Source organism: Catharus ustulatus, chromosome 35 (genome assembly GCF_009819885.2).
Source record: "Catharus ustulatus isolate bCatUst1 chromosome 35, bCatUst1.pri.v2, whole genome shotgun sequence".
NCBI classification, from domain to species: domain Eukaryota; kingdom Metazoa; phylum Chordata; class Aves; order Passeriformes; family Turdidae; genus Catharus; species Catharus ustulatus.
The window spans coordinates 1,289,169-1,312,003 of record NC_046255.1 but is presented as its reverse complement, the minus strand read 5'-3'; the positions used below and the strand labels follow the sequence as shown (position 1 = coordinate 1,312,003).

At 37.4% G+C, this 22,835-nt stretch overlaps 2 protein-coding genes across 3 annotated transcripts in view; both read left to right on the top strand.

Annotated features, from left to right (window-relative positions):
- Positions 1 to 17,572, top strand: part of POLD1 (DNA polymerase delta 1, catalytic subunit) — a 49,085-nt gene extending 31,513 nt beyond the window's left edge. The window contains exons 21-27 of the mRNA XM_033084036.1: positions 2,376 to 2,528; positions 5,613 to 5,715; positions 8,215 to 8,347; positions 12,389 to 12,502; positions 13,160 to 13,212; positions 15,243 to 15,340; positions 17,378 to 17,572. Of these exons, the coding sequence (XP_032939927.1) occupies positions 2,376 to 2,528; positions 5,613 to 5,715; positions 8,215 to 8,347; positions 12,389 to 12,502; positions 13,160 to 13,212; positions 15,243 to 15,340; positions 17,378 to 17,474 (751 nt within the window). The 3' untranslated portion in view covers positions 17,475 to 17,572. The remainder of the gene's footprint in view (positions 1 to 2,375; positions 2,529 to 5,612; positions 5,716 to 8,214; positions 8,348 to 12,388; positions 12,503 to 13,159; positions 13,213 to 15,242; positions 15,341 to 17,377) is intronic.
- Positions 17,573 to 18,723: 1,151 nt separating this feature from the next.
- The window catches only part of PRMT1 (protein arginine methyltransferase 1), a 35,057-nt gene continuing 30,945 nt past the window's right edge, over positions 18,724 to 22,835 (top strand). Inside the window, exons 1-2 of one of the 2 annotated variants that reach the window (XM_033083992.1) lie at positions 18,727 to 18,774; positions 21,102 to 21,155. In XM_033083992.1, coding sequence (XP_032939883.1) covers positions 18,745 to 18,774; positions 21,102 to 21,155 — 84 coding nt within the window. In that variant the 5' untranslated portion in view covers positions 18,727 to 18,744. Of the gene's footprint in view, positions 18,775 to 21,101; positions 21,156 to 22,835 lie in introns of both variants that reach the window. The other variant, XM_033083993.2, reaches the window with a different exon arrangement.

Sequence of the window (22,835 nt, the reverse complement as noted above, 5' to 3'; positions counted from 1 at the left end):
CACAAAGAAATAAAGAAAAATCACAAAAAAATAAAGAAAACTCACAAAAAAATGAAGAAAAAAATCAAGAAAAAATGGGAATAAAACACCAAAAAATTAAGAAAAAAAATCAACAAAAATAGGCAAAAAATCACCAAAATATGGGAAAAAATTCAAGAAAAAAATGAAGAAAAAATCTGAAAAATTAGGAAAAAATCCCCAAAAATTTGAGCTGATTTAGGAGTGAATTTGGGGTGAAATTTTGTAATTTTTTTTGCTTTCAGGGACCCCCAGGGAGCCGTGGCCCACGCTCAGGAGGTGGATTTGGGAGGGAAAAAAATGAGGGAAAATTAAAAAAAAATGGGAAAAAAACCACCAAAAAATGGGGAAAAACACCAAAAAATGGGGAAATAAAATACAAAAAAAGAGGGAAAATCACAAAAAAATAGGAGAAAAAAAGTCTCCGAGAAATGAGAACAAAAACACCAAAAAATGAGGAAAAATTACCAAAAAATAGAGAAAAAAAATCACCAAAAATGGGGAAAAAATTGCCAAAAAATGGGAAAAAAAATCACAAAAAAATGAGAAAAAAATTACATAAAATAAAAAAAAATCAACAAATAATGGGGAAAAAAATCAAGAAAAATCAACAAAAAATGGGAAAAAATTCAACAAAAAATAGGCAAAAAATCATCAAAAAAAGGAGAAAAAATCTGAAAAATGGGAGAAAAAATCACCAAAAACAGGGAAAAAAACACAAAAAAATGAGGAAAAATTACAAAAAAATAGAGGAAAAAATCAGCAAAAATAGGGGGAAAAAAATCACAAAATATGGGGGAAAATATGACCAAAAAATTAGGAAAAAAAATCACAAAAAAATAAAGAGAAACCAACAAAAAATGGGAGAAAAACCACCAAAAAATGAAGAAAAAATCAACAAAAAATGAACAAAAAAATCAACAAAAAATGGGAAAAAAATCACAAAAAAATAAAGAAAAATCAACAAAAAATGGGAAAAAAAAATGAAAATATAGAGGAGAAAATCTCCAAAAATGGGAAAAAAATTACCAAAAAATGGGGAAAAAATCACGAAAAAAAGGGAAAAAATTACAAAAAAAGGGAAAAAAGTCATAAAAAATGTGGGAAAATATGACCAAAAAATGTGGAAAAAAACACTGAAAAATGGGAAAAAATCTCCAAGAAATGGGAAAAAAACACCAAAAAATGAGGAAAAATTACCAAAAATTAGAGAAAAATATCATCAAAAATAGAAAAAAAAATCACAGAAAATTGGGAAAAAAATCACAAAAAATTAAAGAAAAATCAACAAAAACTGGGGAAAAAAATTAACAAAAACTGGGGAAAAAAATCTGAAAAGTAGGAGGAAAAATCACCAAAACCAGGGAAAAAAAACCAGCAAAGAATAAGGAAAAATTGCCAAAAAATAGAGAAAAAAATCACCAAAAATAGAAAAAAAATCACAAAAAATGGGAGAAAAATCACAAAAAAATAGGAAAAAAATCACAAAAAAATAAAGAAAAATCAACAAAAAATGAGAGAAAAATCACCAAAAAATGAACAAAAAAATCAACAAAAAATGGGAAAAAAATCACAAAAAAATAAAGAAAAATCAACAAAAACTGGGGAAAAAAATCAACAAAAACTGGGGAAAAAATCACAAAAAAGGGGAAAAAATCTGAAAAATGGGAGAAAAAAATCCTCAAAAACAGGGGAAAAAACATTAAAAAATAAAGGAAAATTACCAAAAAACAGAGAAAAAAAATCATCAAAAATAGAAAAAAAATCACAAAATATAGGGAAAAAAATCCCAAAAAAATAAAGAAAAATCAACAAAAACTGGGGAAAAAAATCAACAAAAACTGGGGAAAAAATCTGAAAAATAGGAGGAAAAGTCACCAAAAATGGGGGAAAAAACCCACAAAAAAATGAGGAAAAATTACCAAAAAATAGAGGAAAAAATCACCAAAAATAGAAAAAAAATCACAAAAAATGGGGGAAAATATGACCAAAAAATGTGTAAAAAAATGAAAAAATAGAGAAAAAATCACCAAAAAAAAGCAAAAAAAATCACAAAAAATGGGAGAAAAATGACAAAAAATTAAGAAAAAAGATCACAAAGAAATAAAGAAAAATCACAAAAAAATAAAGAAAAGTCACCAAAAAATGAAGAAAAAAATCAAGAAAAAATGGAAATAAAACACCAAAAAATGAAGAAAAAAAATCAACAAAAATAGGCGAAAAATCAACAAAAAAATGGGAAAAAATTCAACAAAAAATGAAGAAAAAATCTGAAAAATTAGGAAAAAATCCCCAAAAATTTGAGCTGATTTAGGAGTGAATTTGGGGTGAAATTTTGTAATTTTTTTTGCTTTCAGGGACCCGCAGGGAGCCGTGGCCCACGCTCAGGAGGTGATCTCAGACCTGCTCTGTAACCGCATCGACATCTCCCAGCTCGTCATCACCAAGGAGCTGACCCGGGCAGCCTCGGCCTACAGCGCCCCCCAGGCCCACGTGGCTCTGGCTGAGAGGTGGGGCCCCAAAAATATCCAAAAACACCCCAAAAAATAAAAAAAAAATGACCCAGAAACTCCAAAAATAGCCCCAAAAAATCACAATAAAACCGCACTTAAAAACTCAAAAAAATCCTCAAAAATCCCTTCAGGGTCCCCCAGGCCCACGTGGCTCTGGCTGAGAGGTGAGGCCCCAAAAATATCCAAAAACACCCCAAAAAATAAAAAAAAAATTAAAAAAAATGACCCAGACATTCCAAAAATAACCACAAAAAACCGCACCCAAAAAATTAAAAAATCACACTTAAAAAACCCAAAAAAATCCTCAAAAATCCCTTCAGGGCCCCCCTGGCCCACGTGGCTCTGGCTGAGAGGTGGGACCCCAAAAATATCCAAAATTACCCCAAAAAATAAAAAAAAATTAAAAAAAAATTACCCAGAAACTCCAAAAATAGCCCCAAAAAATCACAAAAAACTGCGCTTAAAAAACCCAAAAAAATCCTCAAAAATTCCTTCAGGGCTCCCCAGGCTCATGTGGCTCTGGCTGAGAGGTGAAGCCCCAAAAATCCTCAAAATTACTCCAAAAAATTAAAATAATTTAAAAAAAAAATCACCCCAAAATTCACAAAAATAACCAAAATATTGTCATTAAAAAATGTAAAAATCGGCTCAAAATCGGCCCCAAAAAACCCAAAAAAACTCAAAAAAAACCTCCCAAAACTGCTCCAAAATTACCCCAAAATTTAAATTAACATTGACCCAGAAACCCCCAAAACAGCCCAAAAAACCCCCAAAAAAACTCAAAAATTGTCCCAATAAAATACAAAAAAAAATCTCAAAAAATCCCAAAATCAACCCCAAAAAAATAAAAATAAATCCTCAAAAATCCCTTCAGGGCCCCCCAGCCCCACGTGGCTCTGGCTGAGAGGTGAAGCCCCAAAAATCCTCAAAATTACTCCAAAAAATTAAAATAATTTTAAAAAAAAATCACCCCAAAATTCACAAAAATAACCAAAATATCGTCCTTAAAAAATGTAAAAATCGCCCCCAAAAAACCCAAAACAGCCACAAAAAAACTCAAAAAAACCCCCCAAAAACTACTCCAAAATTACCCCAAAATTTAAAATAACTTTGACCCAGAAACCCCAAAAACAGCCCCAAAAACCCCCAAAAAAACTCAAAAATTGTCCCAATAAAATACAAAAAAAATCTCAAAAAACCCCAAAATTGGCGCCAAAAAAATAAAAAAAAATCCTTAAAAATTCTTTCAGGGCCCCCCAGGCCCACGTGGCTCTGGCTGAGAGGTGGGACCCCAAAAATATTCTAAAAATATCCAAAAATACCCAAAAAATTAAAAAAAAAATCACCCCAAAATTCACAAAAATAACAAAAATATCGTCCTTAAAAAATGTAAAAATCGGCCCCAAAAAACCCAAAACAGCCACAAAAAAATTCAAAAAAAACCTCCCAAAACTGCTCCAAAATTACCCCAAAATTTAAATTAACATTGATCCAGAAACCCCAAAAACAACCCAAAAAACCCCCAAAAAAACTCAAAAATTGTCCCAATAAAATACAAAAAAAATCTCAAAAAATCCCAAAATCGGCCCCAAAAAAATAAAAAAAAATCCTCAAAAATTCCTTCAGGGCTCCCCAGGCCCACGTGGCTCTGGCTGAGAGGTGGGACCCCAAAAATCCTCAAAATTACCCCAAAAAATTAAAATAATTTAAAAAAAAATCACCCCAAAATTCACAAAAATAACCAAAATATCGTCCTTAAAAAATGTAAAAATCGGCCCCAAAAAACCCAAAACAGCCACAAAAAACCTCAAAAAAAAACCCCCAAAACTGCTCCAAAATTACCCCAAAATTTAAATTAACACTGACCTAGAAACCCCAAAAAAAACCCCAAAAAAACTCAAAAATTGTCCCAAAAAAATTTAAAAAAATCTCAAAAAATCCCAAAATCAACCCCAAAAAAATTAAAAAAAATCCTCAAAAATCCCTTCAGGGCTCCCCAGGCCCACGTGGCTCTGGCTGAGAGGTGGGACCCCAAAATTATCCTAAAATAGCCCAAAATACCCAAAAAATTAAAAAAAAAATCACCCCAAAATTCACAAAAATAACCAAAATATCGTCCTTAAAAAATGTAAAAATCGCCCCAAAATCGGCCCCAAAATCCCAAATTTTTGCTTTTTTTTCCCCATTTTTTGTGATTTTTTCCCCTCAGTTTTTGTGCTTTTTCTCCCCAAATTTAATCCGATTTTCCCCCAATTTGTTGTGATTTTTTCCCCATTTTTTTAAATTTTCTTCTCAAATTTCATTATTTTTTTCCCTAATTTTTGCTCTTTTTTTACCCAAATTTCATCGGATTTTTCTCCAATTTTTATGATTTTTTTCCCCAAATTTTTCCCTTTTTTCCCCCAAATTTAATTCAATTTCACCCCAATTTTTTGTGATTTTTTTCCTGAATTTTTGTACTTTTTTCCCCCAAATTTAATCAAATTTCACCCCACTTTTTTGTGATTTTTTCCCCAATTTCTGTTATTTTTTTCCCCAATTTTTTTTGCATTTTCCTCTCAAATGTCATTTATTTTTTCCCCAAATTTTTGCTTTTTTCCCCCAAATTTCATCCAATTTTACCCCAATTTTTTGTCATTTTTTTCCCAAATTTTTGTGATTTTTTTCCTCATTTTTTTTCTATTATCCCCCCAAATTTTATCCGATTTCCCCCAAATTTCAGCCAATTTTTCTCCAATTTTTATGATTTTTTTCCCCAAATTTTTCCTTTTTTTCCCCCAAATTTAATCCAATTTTACCCCAATTTTTATTATTTTTCCTCCTTTTTTTTTTGCATTTTCCTCTCAAATTTCATTAATTTTTTCCCCAAATTTTTGCTTTTTTCCCCCAAATTTAATCCAATTTTACCCCACTTTTTTGTCATTTTTTCCCAAATTTTTCCTTTTCTTTCCCCCAAATTTAATTCAATTTCACCCCAATTTTTTTTTATTTTTTTCTTGAATTTTTGTGCTTTTTTCTCCCAAATTTTCCCAATTTTCTGAATTTTCCCAATTTTGGTGTTTTTTGTGTTTCTGTCCCCAGGCTGCGGCGCCGTGACCCCGGCAGCGCCCCCTCGCTCGGGGACCGCGTCCCGTACGTGATTGTCACCGGGGCGCGGGGACAGGCGGCCTACACGCGGTCAGAGGTGAGAGGTCAAAGGTCAGGGGTCATCCTGGGGTCACTGAGGGGTCAGGGGTCACTCACACAGGGGTCAGGGGTCACACAGTCAGGGGTCAGGGGTCACTCAGTCCCGTACGTCATCGTCACCGGGGCGCGGGGACAGGCGGCCTACACGCGGTCAGAGGTGAGAGGTCAAAGGTCAGGGGTCATCCAGGGGTCACACAGGGGTCACTCACACAGGGGTCAGGGGTCACTCAGGGGTCACTCAGTCCCGTACGTCATCGTCACCGGGGCCAGGGGACAGGCGGCGTACACGCGCTCTGAGGTGAGAGGTCAAAGGTCAGGGGTCACACAGGGGTCAAGGGGTCACTCAGGGGTCACTCAGGGGTCACTCAGTCCCGTACGTCATTGTCACCGGGGCCAGGGGACAGGCGGCCTACACGCGCTCTGAGGTGAGAGGTCAAAGGTCACTGAGGGGTCAGGGGTCACTCAGGGGGTCACTCAGGGGTCAAGGGGTCACTCAGGGGTCACTCAGTCCCGTACGTCATCGTCACCGGGGCCAGGGGACAGGCGGCCTACACACGCTCTGAGGTGAGGGGTCAAAGGTCAGGGGTCACACAGGAGTCACTCAGGGACCAGGGAGCCCCAAAAAATCGCCCCCCAAAAAAGTCCAAATAAATCCCCAAAAAAATCCCCCAAACCTCCCCCAAAAAAATCCTCAAAAAAATCCCCCAAAAATACCAAAAAATCCCCCCAGAAAATCCCCAAAAAACCCCAAAAAAATCTTCAAAAACCCGAAAAAAATCTCAAAAAATCCAAAAAAACCCTCAAAAAATCCCGAAACAATCCCCAAAAAATCCCCAAAAAATCCCCCAAAAAATCCCAAAAAAATCTCCCAAAAATCTCAAAAAAATCCTCAAAAAATCCCAAAAAATCCCCAAACCTCCCCCAAAAAATCCCCAAAAAAACTCCAAGAAATATAAAAAAAATCCCCAAAAAATCCCAAAAAAAATCCCAAAAAAACCCAAAAAAAATCCCAAAAAATCCCCAAAAAAATCCAAAAAAATCCCCCCAAAAATTCCCCTAAAAACCTCCCAAAAAAATCCCAAAAAATCTCCAAATTTCCCCCAAACCTCCCAAAAAAAATCCCCCAAAAATCCCAAAAAAATCCCCAAAAAAACCCCAAAAATCCCCAAAAATCCCATAAAATCCCCAAAAAATTCCAAGAAACACCTCCCAAAAAATCCCTCTAAAACCATAAAAAATCCTCCAAAAAAACCTCAAAAATCTCAAAAAAATCCCCAAAAAATCCCTCAAAAAATCCTCCAAAAAACCCCAAAAATCTCAAAAAAATCCAAAAAAATCCCGAAAAATCCCCCAAAAAAATCCCAAAAAATCCTCAAACCTCCCCCCCAAAAAAACCCAAAAAAATCCCAAAAGTCTCGAAAAAATAAAAAAAATCCCCAGAAAATCCTAAAAAAAACCCCCAAAAAACCTCCAAACCTCCCCCAAAATATCCAAAAAAAATCCCAAAAAAATCCCCAAAAAATCCTAAAAAAATCCAGAAAAATCCCAAAAAAATCCCCCCAAAAAACCCCAAAAATCCCAAAAAAATCCCCAAAAACCCCCCAAAGAACCCCAAAAAAATCCCCAAAAAATCTCAAAAAAATCTCAAAAAAATCCCCAAAAAATCCCCAAAAAATCTCAAAAAAATCCCAAAAAACTCCCCAAAAAATTCCCCAAAAAGCTCCAAAAAAACTCCAAAAATCCCAAAAAAATCCCCAAAAAATCCCAAAAAATCTCAAAAAAATTCCCAAAAAATCCCAAAAAAATCCCAAAAAAATTACCAAACCTCCCCCAAAAAATCCCCAAAAAAACTCCAAGAAATACAAAAAAAATCCCAAAAAATCTCCAAAAAATCCCAAAAAAACCCCAAAAAAATCCCCCCAAAAATTCCCCTAAAAATCTCCCAAAAAATCCCAGAAAAACCCCCAAAAATTCCCCAAAAAATCCCCAAAAAATCCCAAAAAAAATCTCAAAAAAATCCCGAAATATCTGAAAAAATCCCGAAAAAACCCCCAAAAAATCCCAAAAAATCGCCCCAAAAAACCCAAAAAAATCCCCAAAAAATCACGAAAAAAAATCCCAAAAAATCCCCCAAAATATCCCAAAAAATCCCCAAAAAATCCCAAAAAATCCCCAATAAATCCCAAAAAAATCTCAAAAAAATCCCAAAAAATCCCCCAAAAAATCCCCAAAAAATCCCCAAAAAACCCCAAAAAACCCCCAAAAAAATCTCCAAAAAGTCCCCAAATCTCCCCCAAACTTCCTCCAAAAAATCCCAAAAAATCCCCAAAAAATCCCCAAAAAACCCTGAAAAAATCCCAAAAAATCCCCAAAAAACCCCAAAAAATCCCAAAAAAATCCCAAAAAAATCCCCAAAAATCCCCCAAAAAACCCCAAAAAAATCCCAAAAAATCCCCCAAAAACCCCAAACCATCCCAAATCTCCCCCAAACTTCCAGGACCCGGTGTTTGCCCTGGAGCAGAACCTGCCCATCGACACTCGGTACTACCTGGAGCAGCAGCTGAGCCGGCCCCTGCTGCGGATCTTCGAGCCCATCCTGGGCGAGGGCCGGGCCCAGGGGGTGCTGCTGCGTGAGTGGTTCCAGAAATAATCCCAAAAAATCCCCAAATTCACAAAATTCCTGAAAATTCAAAAAAAACCGCGTCGAAATCGGGGCAAAAATGGCGAAAATACGGCGAAAAATGAGTGAAATTCGCGAAAAATTGACCCAAAATTGACCCAAAATTCACCCTAAACTCACCCAAAATTTTATTTTATTTTATTTTTTGAGCCCATGCAAGGCTGCTCTCTGTGAGTGATCCCAAAAAAATCCCAAAATTCAAAAATATTCACAAAAAATTGCATCAAAATCGGGGCAAAAATGGCGAAATTACGGCAAAAATTGAGCAAAAATTGACCAAAATTCATCCAAAATTCACCCAAAATTGGCCCAAAATTCACCCAAATTTTTCTTTTCTGAGGAACTCTGAGCCCATCCAGGGCTGCTCTGTGTGAGTGATCCTAAAAAAATCCCCAAAAATTCAAAAAATTTAAAAAAATGGCGTCAAAATCGATGCAAAAATGGCGAAATTACGGTAAAAAATGGGCAAAAATTGACCAAAATTGACCCAAAATTGACCCAAAATTGACCCAAAATTTTCGTTTCTGAGCAGCTCCAGGACCAGGGGGTGCTGCTGCGTGAGTGATCCCAAAAAATTCACAAAAAGAATCCCAAAATTCACAAAATTCCTGAAAATTCAAAAAAAATGGCGTCGAAATCGGGGCAAAAATGGCGAAATTATGGCGAAAAATGAGTGAAAATTGATCAAAATGCTCTCAAAATTCACCCAAAATTCACCTAAATTTGTCTTTTCTGAGGAGCTCTGAGCTCATCCGGGGTTGCTCTGTGTGATCCTAAAAAAATCCCAAAAAATTTTTAAAATTAAAAAAAAAATGGCGTTGAAATCGGGGCAAAAATGGCAAAATTTTGGCAAAAATTGAGCAAAAATTGACCAAAATTCACCCAAAATTCACCCAAAATTTTCTTTTTTGAGCAGCTCTGAACCCATCCAGGTTTGCTCTGTGTGAGTGATCACAAAAAATTCATCAAATTCACAAAAAACCCGAAATTCCACAAAAAACCGCGTCGAAATCGGGGCAAAAATGGCGAAATTACGGCAAAAATTGAGCGAAAATCGACCAAAATTCATCTAAAATTGGTCCAAAATTCACCCAATTTTTTCTTTTCTGAGGAGTTCTGAACCCATCGAGGTTTACTCTGTGTGAATGATCCGAAAAAAATCCCAAAACTCACAAAATTCCTGAAAATTCAAAAAAAAACGGCGTCGAAATCGGGGTGAAAATGGTGAAATTACAGCAAAAATTGAGTGAAATTCACGAAAAATTGACCCTAAATTCACCCTAAATTCACCCAAAATTCACCCAAAATTTTATTTTATTTTTTTTTATGAGCCCATACAGGGCTGCTCTGAGTGATCCCAAAAAAGTCCCAAAATTTACAAAAATTCTCCAAAAATTTGCATTGAAATTGAAGCAAAAATGGCGAAATTATGGCAAAAATTGAGTGAAAATTGACCAAAATTCACCCAAAATTCACCCAAAATTCACCCAAAATTCACCCAAAATTCACCCAAAATTTGGATTTTTGGGGAGAATTTTGGGTAAAATTTTTGAACCAATTTTGGGTAAATTTTGGGTGAATTTTTTTTTGAATTTTGGGATAATTTGGAGTGAATTTTGAGTGAGTTTTTGGGGAATTTTTTTGAATTTTAGGAGAAATTTTGGGTGAATTTTTTGTGAATTTTTGGTGAATTTTTGGTGAATTTTTGGGTGAATTTTGAGGGATTTTGTGTGGATTTTGGGGGAATTTTGGGGTTTTTGGGACTCCCAGAAACCAAAAAATTTGGGGTTTTTTGGGGGGTGAATATTTGGGTTTTTGAGTGGGATTTTTTTTGGTATTTGGGGTTTTTTGAATGGGATTTTTGGGGAGGTTTTGAGTTTTTTAAATGAGAATTTTTTTGGTTTTTTGGGGTTTTTGAGTGGCATTTTTGGGGTTTTTGGGACTCCCAGAAACCCAAAATTTTGGGGTTTTTTAAGTGGGTTTTTTTTTTTGTTTTTTGGGTTTTTTGGGGGATTTTTGAGGGGATTTTTGAGGGGATTTTTTGGGTTTTTGGGACTCCCAGAAACCAAAAAATTTGGGATTTTTGGGGGAGATTTTTGGGATTTATTGCCTTCCCATAATCCCAAAATTTTGGAGTTTTTTGGAGGGATTTTTGGGATTTTTTGCCTTCCCATAATCCCAAAATTCTGGGGATTTTTTGGGGGGTTTTGGGGGGATTTTTGGGTTTTTAAAGTGAATTTTTTTGTTGTTTTTCAGTTTTTTTAGTGGGATTTTTGCTATTTTTAAATGGGAATTTTGGGATTTTTTTTTATTTCTTGGCCTTCCCATAACCCCAAAAATTTGGGGATTTTTTTTATGGTTTTTTTAAATTTTTTGGACCTTTCTGACCCCAAATTTTATTTTCAGAGGGGGAACAAAACCCTCGAGTCTGGGGGGGTTTGGGGGTGGAATTTGGGGCAATTTTGGGGTTTTTGGGACTCCCAGAAACCAAAAATTTCTGAGGATTTTTGGGGTTTTTTAAATGGATTTTTTGGGGGTTTTTGGGTTTTTTTTGAGTGGAATTTTTTTTGTTTTTTGGGTTTTTTTAGTGGGATTTTTGGGGGGATTTTTGCTGTTTTTGGACCTCCCAGAAACCAAAAAATTTGGGTTTTTTGAGTGGGATTTTTTTTTTGGTTTTTGGGATTTTTGAGTGGGATTTTTTTGATTTTTGGCCTTCCCATAACCCCAAAATTTTGATTTTTTTGGGGGGATTTTTGGGGTTGTTTTGGGACTGTTTAAGGCTTTTTAAATGGGATTTTTTTGCTTTTTTTGACTTTTTGAGTGGGAATTTTTGAGATTTTTGATCCTCCCACAAACCCAAATTTTTTGGGGGAGGGTTGAATAAATTTGGGGATTTTTTTTTTATTTTTTGAGACCCCTCTGACCCCAAATTTTCGTTCCAGAGGGGGAACAAAACCTTGAAGTCCAGGGGGGTTTGGGGATGGAATTTGGGGCAATTTTGGGGTTTTTGGGACTCCCAGAAACCAAAAAATTTGGGGTTTTTTGGGGGTTTTTAAATGGATTTTTTGGGGGGTATTGGGGTTTTTTGAGTGGAATTTTTTTTGTTTTTTGAGTTTTTTTAGTGGGATTTTTGGGGGATTTTTGGGGTTTTTGGGACTCCCAGAAACCAAAAAATTGGGATTTTTTGAGTGGGATTTTTTTTTGGTTTTTGGGATTTTTGAGTGGGATTTTTTTGATTTTTGGCCTTCCCATAAACCCAAAATTTTGATTTTTTTGGGGGGGATTTTTGGGGTTGTTTTGGGGCTGTTTGAGGCTTTTTAAATGGGATTTTTTTGCTTTTTTTGCCTTTTTGAGTGGGAATTTTTGATTTTTTTTACCTTCCCATAACCCCAAAAATTTGGGAATTTTTTTTATGGTTTTTTTAAATTTTTTGGACCTTTCTGACCCCAAATTTTTGTTCCAGAGGGGGAACAAAACCCTCGAGTCCGGGGGGGTTTGGGGGTGGAATTTGGGGCAATTTTTGGTGTTTTTGGGGCTCCCAGAAATCCCAAATTTCTGAGGGTTTTTGGGGGTTTTTAAATTGATTTTTTGGGGGTTTTTGGGGATTTTTTGAGTGGAATTTTTTTTGTTTTTTGTTTTTTTTTAGTGGGATTTTTGGGGGGATTTTTGCGGTTTTTGGGCCTCCCAGAAACCAAAAAATTTGGGTTTTTTGAGTGGGATTTTTTTTTTGGTTTTTGGGATTTTTGAGTGGGATTTTTTTGATTTTTGGGACTCCTATAAACCCAAAATTTAGGTTTTTTTGGGGGGATTTTTGGGGTTGTTTTGGGGCTGTTTGAGGCTTTTTAAATGAGATTTTTTTGCTTTTTTTTGACTTTTTGAGTGGAAATTTTTGAGATTTTTGACCTTCCCATAACCCCAAAAATTTAGGGATTTTTTTTTATGGTTTTTTTAAATTTTTTGACACCTTTCTGACCCCAAATTTTCCTTGCAGAGGGGGAACACACGCGGTGCAAAACCCTCCTGACCGCCAAGGCCGGGGCGCTCTCGGCCTTCACCTCCAAGCGCAGCAGCTGCGTGGGCTGCAGGGCCCTGCTGCCCCACCACGGTCAGTTCTGCCCTAATTAATGATCCCAGTGTTAATTAATCTCTAATTAATCATCTCCAGGGCGAAATTAACACGAAATTTGAAAAAAAAATGGGGCCAAAACGGCCAAAAATGACCCAAATATGACCCAAAAAAGAGAAAAATTGGGTCTGGGTTCATTAAAAATTGAAATTCTTTTATCTAATTAATGAGCTCAGTGCTAATTAACTATTAATTAATCATCTTCAGGGCGAAATTAACACGAAATTTAAAAAAAGAACGGGGCCAAAACGGCCAAAAACGACCCAAAAACGACCCAAAAACGACCCAAAAACCAGAAAAATGGGGTCTGGGATCATCAGAAATTGAAATTCTTTTATCTAATTAATGAGTCTAGCCCTAATTAATGATTCCTGTGTTAATTAGCTATTAATTAATCATCTCCAGGGCTAATTTATCTGAAATTTAAAAAAAAAACGGGGCCAAAACGGCCAAAAATGACCCAAAAAAATCAAAAATTTTGTCTGGGATCACCAAAAATTGAAACTTTTTTTCCTAATTAACGACCCCAGCCCTAATTAATTAATGAACCCAGCCCCAATTAACAAGCCCAGCCTTAATTAATTAAATATTCCAGCCCTAATTAATTAACAACCCCATCATTAATTCCCCCCCCAGGTGCAGTTTGCGATTTCTGCCGCCAGAGGGAGTCCGAGCTCTACCAGAAAGAGGTGGGGGGGGAATTGGGGAAAATTTGGGGATTTCGGGGTTTTGGGACAAGAATTTGGGATTTTGGGACAAGAATTTGGGATTTTGGGGTAAAATTTGGGGGTTTGGGGTCAAAATTTGGGGATTTGGAGCAAAAATTTGGGGATTTTGGGGTAAAAATTTGAGGTTTTGGGGCAAAAATTTGGGGGTTTTGAGGACAAAATCTGGGGATTTTGGGGCAAAATTTTGGAGTTTTGGGGGTTTGGGATTCAAGTTAGGAATTTTGGTTTCCCAAATTTGGGGTTTTGGTGTTTTTGGGATCCCAAATTTGTGATTTTTGTGCTTTTTGAGATCCCAAATTTGGGATTTTTGGTATTTTTAGCTTCCCAAATGTGGAATTTTTTGTGACTTTTGGTTTCCCAAATTTGGGATTTTTGTTGTTTCTGAGATCCCAAATTTGGGATTTTTGGTATTTTTGGTTTCCCAAATTTGGGAATTTTTGGTATTTTTGAGATCCCAAATTTGTAATTTTTGGTACTTTTGTTTTCCCAAATTTGGGATTTTTGGGATTTTTGAGATCCCAAATTTGTAATTTTTGGTATTTTTGTTTTCCCAAATTTGGGATTTTTGTTGTTTTTGGTTTCCCAAATTTGTAATTTTTGGTATTTTTGTTTTCCCAAATTTGGGATTTTTGTTGTTTTTGGTTTCCCAAATTCAGGATTTTTGTCATTTTTGAGATCCCAAATTTTTGATTTTTGTATTTTTGATTTCCCAAATTTGGGATTTTTGGTATTTTTGTTTCCCAAATTTGTGTTTTTTGTTGTTTTTTGGTTTCCCAAATTTGGGATTTTTGGTGATTTTTGAGATCCCAAATTTGGGATTTTTGTTGTTTTTGGTTTCCCAAATTTGGAATTTTTGTGTTTTTTGTTTCCCAAATTGGGAATTTTTTGTGTTTTTTGGTTTCCCAAATTTGGAATTTTTGTTGGTTTTAGTTTCCCAAATTTGGAATTTTTGTGTTTTTAGTTTCCCAAATTTGGAATTATTTGTGATTTTGGGATCCCAAATTTGGGATTTTTGGTGTTTTTGAGATCCCAAATTCAGAATTTTTGGTATTTTTAGTTTCCCAAATTTGCAATTTTTGTATTTTTGGTTTCCCAAATTTGGGATTTTTCTGTTTTTTGAGATCCCAAATTTGGGGATTTTTGTGTTTTTTGGGATCCCAAATTTGGGATTTTTGGTATTTTTAGTTTCCCAAATTTGTGACTTTTGTTGTTTTTGGTTTCCCAAATTTGGGATTTTCGGTGATTTTGAGATCCCAAATTTTGGATTTTTGTTGGGTTGGTTTTCCCAAATTTGGGATTTTTAGTGATTTTAGTTTCCCAAATTTGGGATTTTTGGTGTTTTTTAGTTTCCCAAATTTGGGATTTTTGGTGATTTTGAGATCCCAAATTTTGGATTTTTGTTGGTTTTGTTTTCCCAAATTTGGGATTTTTCTGTTTTTTGAGATCCCAAATTTGGGATTTTTGGTGGTTTTGGTTCCCCAAATTTGGGATTTTTTTGTTGAGATCCCAAATTTGGGATTTTTTTGTGATTTTTGTTTTCCCAGATTTGGGATTTTTGATGTTTTTAGTTTCCCAAATTTGGGATTTTTGTTGTTTTTGAGATCCCAAATTTGTGTTTTTTGTTGGTTTTGGGTCCCAAATTTTGAATTTTTGATGTTTTTGGTTTCCCAAATTGGGAATTCTTTGTGTTTTTTGAGATCCCAAATTTGGGATTTTTGTTGTTTTTGATTTCCCAAATTTGGAATTTTTGTGATTTTTGAGATCCCAAATTTGCAATTTTTGGTGATTCTGGGTTCCCAGTTTTGGGATTTTTGTGTTTTTTGAGATCCCAAATTTGGGATTTTTGGTGTTTTCTGTTTCCCAAATTTGGGGATTTTTGGTATTTTCAATTTCCCAAGTTTGGAATTTTTGGTGTTTTTTGAGATCCCAAATTTGTAATTTTTGGTATTTTTAGTTTCCCAAATTTGGGATTTTTGTTGTTTCCCCCCCAGGTGTCCCAGGTTTGGCACCTGGAGCGAAGCTTCTCCCGCCTGTGGAGCCAATGCCAGCGGTGCCAGGGCTCCCTGCTCCAGGATGTCCTGTGTACCAGGTGAGTGTCACCTCTGTGTCACCTCCCTGTGTCACCTGTGTCACCTCCCTGTGTCACCTGTCCCATCCCTGTGTCACCTCCCTGTCACACCTGTCCCATCCCAACCCCCCCAGCGGTGCCAGGGCTCCCTGCTCCAGGATGTGCTGTGCACCAGGTGAGTGTCACCTGTGTGTCACCTCCCTGTCACCTCTGTGTCACCTCTGTGTCACCTCTGTGTCACCTCTGTGTCACCTCTGTGTCACCTGTGTCACCTGTGTCACCTGTCTGTCACCTGTGTCACCTGTCCCATCCCAACCCCCCCAGCGGTGCCAGGGCTCCCTGCTCCAGGATGTCCTCTGCACCAGGTGTGTGTCACCTGTGTCACCTCCCTGTCACCTGTGTCACCTCCCTGTCACACCTGTGTCACCTGTGTCACACCTGTCCCATCCCTGTGTCACCTGTGTCACACCTGTCCCATCCCAAGCCCCCCCAGCGGTGCCAGGGCTCCCTGCTGCAGGATGTGCTGTGCACCAGGTGAGTGTCACCTGTGTCACCTGTGTGTCACCTGTGTCACCTGTGTGTCACCTGTGTCACCTGTGTGTCACCTGTGTGTCACCTGTGTCACCTGTGTGAGCTCAGTGTCACCTGTGTGTCACCTGTGTCACCTCCCTGTGTCACCTGTGTCACACCTGTGTCACCTGTGTCACCTGTGTCACCTCCCTGTGTCACCTGTGTCACACCTGTGTCACCTGTGTCACCTGTGTCACCTCCCTGTGTCACCTGTGTCACACCTGTCACACCTGTCCCATCCCAAACCCCCCCAGCGGTGCCAGGGCTCCCTGCTCCAGGATGTCCTCTGTACCAGGTGAGTGTCACCTCCCTGTCACCTGTGTCACCTGTGTCACCTCTGTGTCACCTGTGTCACCTGTGTCACCTGTGTGTCACCTGTGTGTCACCTGTGTGTCACCTGTGTCACCTGTGTCACCTGTGTCACCTGTGTCACCTCACCTGTGTCACCTGTGTGTCACCTGTGTCACCTGTGTCACCTGTGTCACCTGTGTCACCTGTGTCACACCTGTGTCACCTGAATTCCCCCCAAAAAAACCCCCCAAAAAATAAAAAAAAATCCCAGAAAAAATGCCGGAAAAAAAAAAAAATCTCCCCAAAAATCCCCCCAAAAATCCCCAAAAAAATCCCAAAATAATCCCAAAAAATCCCCCAAAAAATCCCCAAAAAATCCTCAAATAAATTCCAAAAAACACCCCAAAAATCCCCCAAAAATCCCTAAAAAATCCCAAAAAAATCCCCAAAAAATCCTCAAAAAAATTCCAAAAAACCCCGAAAAATCCCCCAAAAATCCCTAAAAAACCCAAAAAAAATCCCAAAAAAATCCCCCAAAAAATCCCAAAAAACCCCCAAAAAATCCCCAAAAAATCTTAAAAAAAATCCCCCAAAAATCCCCAAAAATCCCTTAAAACCCAAAAAAAAATCCCCAAAAAACCTTAAAAAATCCCCCAAAAACCCCTGAAAAATACCCCCAAAATCCCTAAAAATCCCCAAAAAACCATAAAAAAATCCCGGAAAAAAATGCCAAAAAATCCAAAAAAAATCCCCCAAAATCCCCAAAAAAATCCCAAAAAAAATCCCAAAAAATCCCAAAAAAAATCTCAAAAAAATCCCCAAAAAATCCCAAAAAAATCCAAAAAAATCCAAAAAAATCCAAAAAAATCCCCAAAAAGCCATAAAAAGATCCCAAAAAAAATCCCAAAAAATCCCCCAAAAAATCTTAAAAAATACCCAAAAAATCCCCCAAAAAAATCCCAAAAAATCCCCAAAAAATCCCAAAAAAATCCCCAAAAAATCCCAAAAAATCTCCACAAAACCATAAAAAAATCCCAGAAAAAATGCTGAAAAATCCAAAAAAACCCCAAAAAAATCCAAAAAAAATCCCAAAAAAACCCCAAAAAATAAAAAAAATTCCCAAAAAATCCAAAAAAATCCCCAATAAAAATCCCCAATAAAAATCTCAAATAAAAATCCCAATTTTTTCCTCCCCAGCCGGGACTGCCCCATTTTCTACATGCGCCGGAAGGTTCAGAAGGACCTGGAGGCTCAGCAGGAGCTGCTGGGGCGCTTTGGGAGCCCAGACTGGTGACAAAAACCCCAAAAAAAACCCCAAAAAATCCAAATTTTGGGAGGTTTTGGGGTCTCCTCTTTTTGTATGGAAAGTTTAATAAAGGTTTGGTTTGTAAAAATTTTTGTGTGTGGTTTATTGGGATTTTTGAGGATTTTTTGGGATTTTTTTGGGGATTTTTTTTTATTTTTTAGGGGATTATTTGAGATTTTTTTGGGGGTTTTTTGGGATTTTTTTGGGGTTTTTTGGGATTTTTTGGGGATTTTTTTGGGATTTTTTGGGGGATTTTTTGGGATTTTTTGGAGGGTTTTTCGGGGATTTTTTGGCAATTTTTTTTGCAGATTTTTTGGGATAGTTTTGGGAAATTTTGGGATTTTTTTGGGGTTTTTTTGGGATTTTTGGGGGGGATTTTTTGGGATTTTTTTTGAAACTTTTGGGTGATTTTTGGGGGGTTTATTTTTGGATTTTTTTTTGGGATTTTTGGGGGGTTTTATTGGGATTTTTTGGGGGATTTTTGGGGGGGTTTATTGGGATTTTCTGGGGGATTTTTTGGAATTTTTTGGGGAGATTTTTTGGGATTTTTTTTGAAATTTTTTGGGGATTTTTGGGGGGGTTTTTTGGGGATTTTTTTTTGGGATTTTTCGGGGGGATTTTTTTCGGGGTTTTATGGGGGATTTTTGGAGATTTTTTTGGGGGAGATTTTTTTGGATTTTTTTTTTATTTTTGGGGGATTTTTTTCGGGGTTTTTGGGGGAATTTTTTTGGTGATTTTTAGTGATTTTTTTGGTGATTTTTTTACAGATTTTTAGGGATTTTTGGGGGATTTTTTGGAAGATTTTTTGGAATTTTTGGAGACTTTTTTAGGGATTTTTGGGGTGATTTTTTTGTGATTTTTTAGTGGATTTTTTTGTGATTTTTTTGTGATTTTTGGGGGATTTTTTCGGATTTTTTTTTGATTTTTTGGGGATTTTAAAATGGAATTTGTAATGATCGCCTCGCCCGCTAGGCGGCGCTAAGCGAGCCGGCGTGGCTCTATGATTGACACATCTCCCGACCAATCAACGCGCAGAAAACGAGCTTTGACCCCGCCACCTTGTGGGCGTGGTTTCGCTGATTAGATGATCCAATCAGCGCTGTGGGGCGTGGTTTATTATTGATTGGCATCACCACTGTCAAATCAGACTGCGGCAACCGGGAATCGCCAACCAATGGGGAGAGGCGGGGGGCGCGCGGCGGCCCCGCCCCCGCTATAAAAGGAAAGGGGGGTGGGGGCCGCTCCTCGCGCTCACAAGATGGCGGAGGCGGCCAATTGTATCATGGAGGTGAGCGGGGCTCCGCGGGAAAGCGGCGAAAATGAGGGAAAAAACGGCGAAATCGGGCAAAAATCCGCCGGGCCTGAGGGAAAAACGACCCCGAACAGGCGGAAAATGAGCTCGGAAGGGGCTCGGGAGATGGGGGGGGGGGGGGGGGGGGGGGGGGGCTCTGAGGGGCCCTCAGAGCTGTGGGGGGGGGGCGGCGCTGAGGGGCCGCTGAGGGGGCCGGGAGGTTTTAATGAGATTTTGGGGGTTTTAAATGAAATTTGGGGGTTTTTAATGAGATTTAGGGTTTTTTAGTGAGGTTTGGGTTTTTAAATGAGGTTTGGGGGGGATTTAATGAGGTTTGGGGGGGCTCTGAGGGGGTTTTAGGGAGGTTTTGGGGGATTTGAGGAGATTTTTGAGGGGGAATCTCTGAGGGGGCTCGGTGAGGCCTGAGGGGTTAAATTGGGTCTGGGGGCGACTTTGGGGCATTTTTGAGGGAAATTTTGGGGCTTGGAGGAGACTTTAATGAGTCTAGGGGTGAATTTTGAGCGTCTGGGCTCATTTTTGGGGGGGATCCGAGCGATTTTTGGGGTCTGGGGGCGATTTTTGGGGTCTAAAAGCGAATTTTTTGGGGGGTCCGCGTGACTCAAGAGCCACGTGGAGGGTCCGGACCCCCCTAAAAAAAAAAAAATTTAAAAAAATCTAATTTTTTTTTTTTGTGGGGGAGGCGATAGGGGCGGGGCCTGTCGCGATATTGAGGGGATGTCGTGATTGATGGGGGGAGCTGCTGGAGCTCCCCCAAAAATCTGGGGGTGACCCCAAAATTTGGGCTGAGACCCCCCCCCCAAAATTCACGAAAATTCCCAAAATTTGGGATTTGAATCCCCCCCAAATTGGGGTCATGATTCCCCCAGCCACCCCAAAATTCCAATTTTAGGTTCCCAAAATTCCAATTTAAGGACACAAACCCCAATTTTGGGACCCCAAACCCAATTTTTAATCCCTAAAATCCCATTTTAGGGACCCCCAGCCCCAATTTGGGATTCCAAATCCCAATTTTTGTCCCCAAAACTCCATTTTTGACCCCTAAAATCTCAATTTATTGTCCCCCAAACCCCATTTTAGAGACCCCAAACTCATTTTAGGGACCCCCACCCCAATTTTGGGACCCCAAACCCAATTTTAACCTCTAAAAATCCCATTTTTAGCCCCTAAAACCCCATTTTAGGTTCATAAAATCCCAATTTAGGTCCCTAAAATCCCTTTTTAGGGTCCTCAACCCCATTTTAGGGACCCCAAACCCATTTTAGAGACCCCAAACCCCATTTTTAACCCCTAAAATCTTATTTTTAGCCCCCAAAATCCCATTTCAGACCCCTAAAATCCCATTTTTGGGACCCCAAACCTCATTTCAGACCCCTAAAATCCCATTTTTGGCCCCCAAAATCCCATTTTTAGCCCCTAAAACCCCATTTTAGGTTCCTAAAATCCCAATTTAGGTTCCTAAAATCCCATTTTAGGCTCCCCCCAACCCATATTAGAATCCTAAATCCCATTTTTGGCCCCCAAAATCCCAATTTTGACTCCCAAAACTCCATTTCAGACCCCTAAAATTCCAATTTAGGTCCCTAAAATCCAGTTTTAGGGTCTTCAACCCCAATTCTGGGATTCCAAATCCCATTTTTGGCCCCCAAAATCCCAATTTTGCCCCCAAAACCCCATTTCAGATCCCTAAAATCCCATTTTTGGGACCCCAAACCCAATTTCAGACTCCTAAAATCCCATTTTTGGCCCCTAAAATCCCATTTTAGGGTCTTCAACCCCAATTTTGGGATCTTAAATCCCATTTTTAGCCCCCAAAACCCCATTTCAGACCCCTAAAATCCCATTTTTAGCCCCTAAAATCCCATTTTTACCCCCCAAAATCCCATTTTTCCCCCCCAAAACCCCATTTTAACCCCCAAAATTCCACTTTTCCCCCCCAAAATCCCATTTTTCCCGCCAAAATCCCATTTTTAGCCCCTAAAATCCCATTTTAGGTTCCCAAAATCCCATTTTTCCCCCCCAAAATCCCATTTTAGGTTCCCAAAATCCCATTTTTAACCCCTAAAATCCCATTTTTAACCCACAAAATCCCATTTTCACCCCCCAAAATCCCATTTTTCCCCCCCAAAATCCCATTTTTACCCCCCAAAATCCCATTTTTACCCCCCAAAATCCCAATTTTCCCCCCCAAAATCCCATTTTTACCCCCCAAAATCCCATTTTTTCCCCCCAAAATCCCATTTTTGTCCCCCCCACCCCGTTTTTGGGGTCCCTGGGGTGACATCTCTCCGTTCCTCTTTCCCCAGAGTTTTGTAGCCACCCTGGCTAACGGGATGAGCCTGCAGCCGCCTCGGGAAGATGTAAATATTGCTAAAAACCCCCAAATTCTCATTAAAAAAACCCAAAATCTGAATAAAAACCCCCAAATTCTGATTAAAAACCCCAAATTTTCATTAAAAACAGCAAAATTCCCTTAAAAAACCCCCAAATTTCTGATTAAAAACCCCAAAATTCTGATTAAAAACCTCAAATTCTCATTAAAAAACCCAAAATTCTGAATAAAACCCCAAAATTCCCATTAAAACCCCAAAATTCTCATTAAAACCAGCAAAATTCTGATTAAAACCCCAAATTCTCATTAAAAACCCCCAAATTCTGAATAAAAACAGCAAAATTCTCATTAAAAACCCCAAAATTCTCATTAAAAACAGCAAATTTCCCTTAAAAAAATTCCCAAAATTCTCATTAAAAACCCCAAAATTCTGAATAAAACCCCAAAATTCTGATTAAAAACCCCCAAATTCTCATTAAAAACCCCAAAAATTCTGATTAAAAACCCCAAATTCTCATTTTAAAAACCCAAGTTCTGATTAAAAACCACAAATTCTCATTAAAAAACCCAAATTCTGATTTAAAACCCCCAAAATTCTCATTAAAAAACCCAAAATTCTGATTAAACCCCCAAATTTTCATTAAAAACCCCCAAATTCTGAATAAAACCAGCAAAATTCTGATTAAAACCCCCAAAATTCCCATTAAAACATCAAAATTCTGATTAAAAACAGTAAAATTCCCATTAAAACAACAGAATTCCCACTAAAAAACCCCAAAATTCTGATTAAAACCAGCAAAATTACCATAAAAAAACCCAAAATTCTCATTAAAAACCCCAAAAATCTGAATAAAACCCCCAAATTCTCATTAAAAACCCCCAAAATTCTGATTAAAAATATCAAAATTCTGATTAAAAACCCCAAAAATTCTGATTAAAAACCTCAAATTCTCATTAAAAACCCCCAAAATTCTGATTAAAAACAGCAAAATTCCCATAAAAAAGCTCAAAATTCTGAATAAAACCCCAAATTCTCATTAAAAACCAAAAAATTCTGAATAAAAACCTCAAATTCTCATTAAAAAACCCCAAAATTCTCATTAAAAACCTCAAATTCTCATTAAAACCCCCAAATTCTCATTAAAAAAACCAAAGAATCTGAATAAAAGCCCAAAATTCTGATTAAAACCCCAAAATTCCCTTAAAAAACACAAAAATTGGATTAAAAAACAAAAAAATTCCCATTAAAAAACCCCCAAATTTTGGTTAAAAAACCCCAAAAATTTTGATTAAAAAACCCCAAAATTCAAATTAAAAACCTCAGAATTCAGATTAAAAAAACCCCAAAATTTGGATTAAAAAAACCCCAAAATTCAGATTACAAAACCCAAAATTGAAATTAAAAAAACCTCAAAATTCAAATTAAAAACCTCAAAATTTGGATTAAAAAAACCCCAAAATTCAGATTAAAAAAACTCAAATTCAAATTAAAAGCCTCAAAATTCAGATTAAAAAACCCCAAAATTCAGATTACAAAACCCAAAATTGAAATTAAAAAAACCTCAAAATTCAAATTAAAAACCTCAAAATTCAGATTAAAAAAACCCCAAAATTCAGATTTAAAAACCCAGAATTTGGATTAAAAAAACCCCAAAATTCAAATAAAAAAAACCTCAAAATTCAGATTTCAAACCCCCAAAATTCAAAT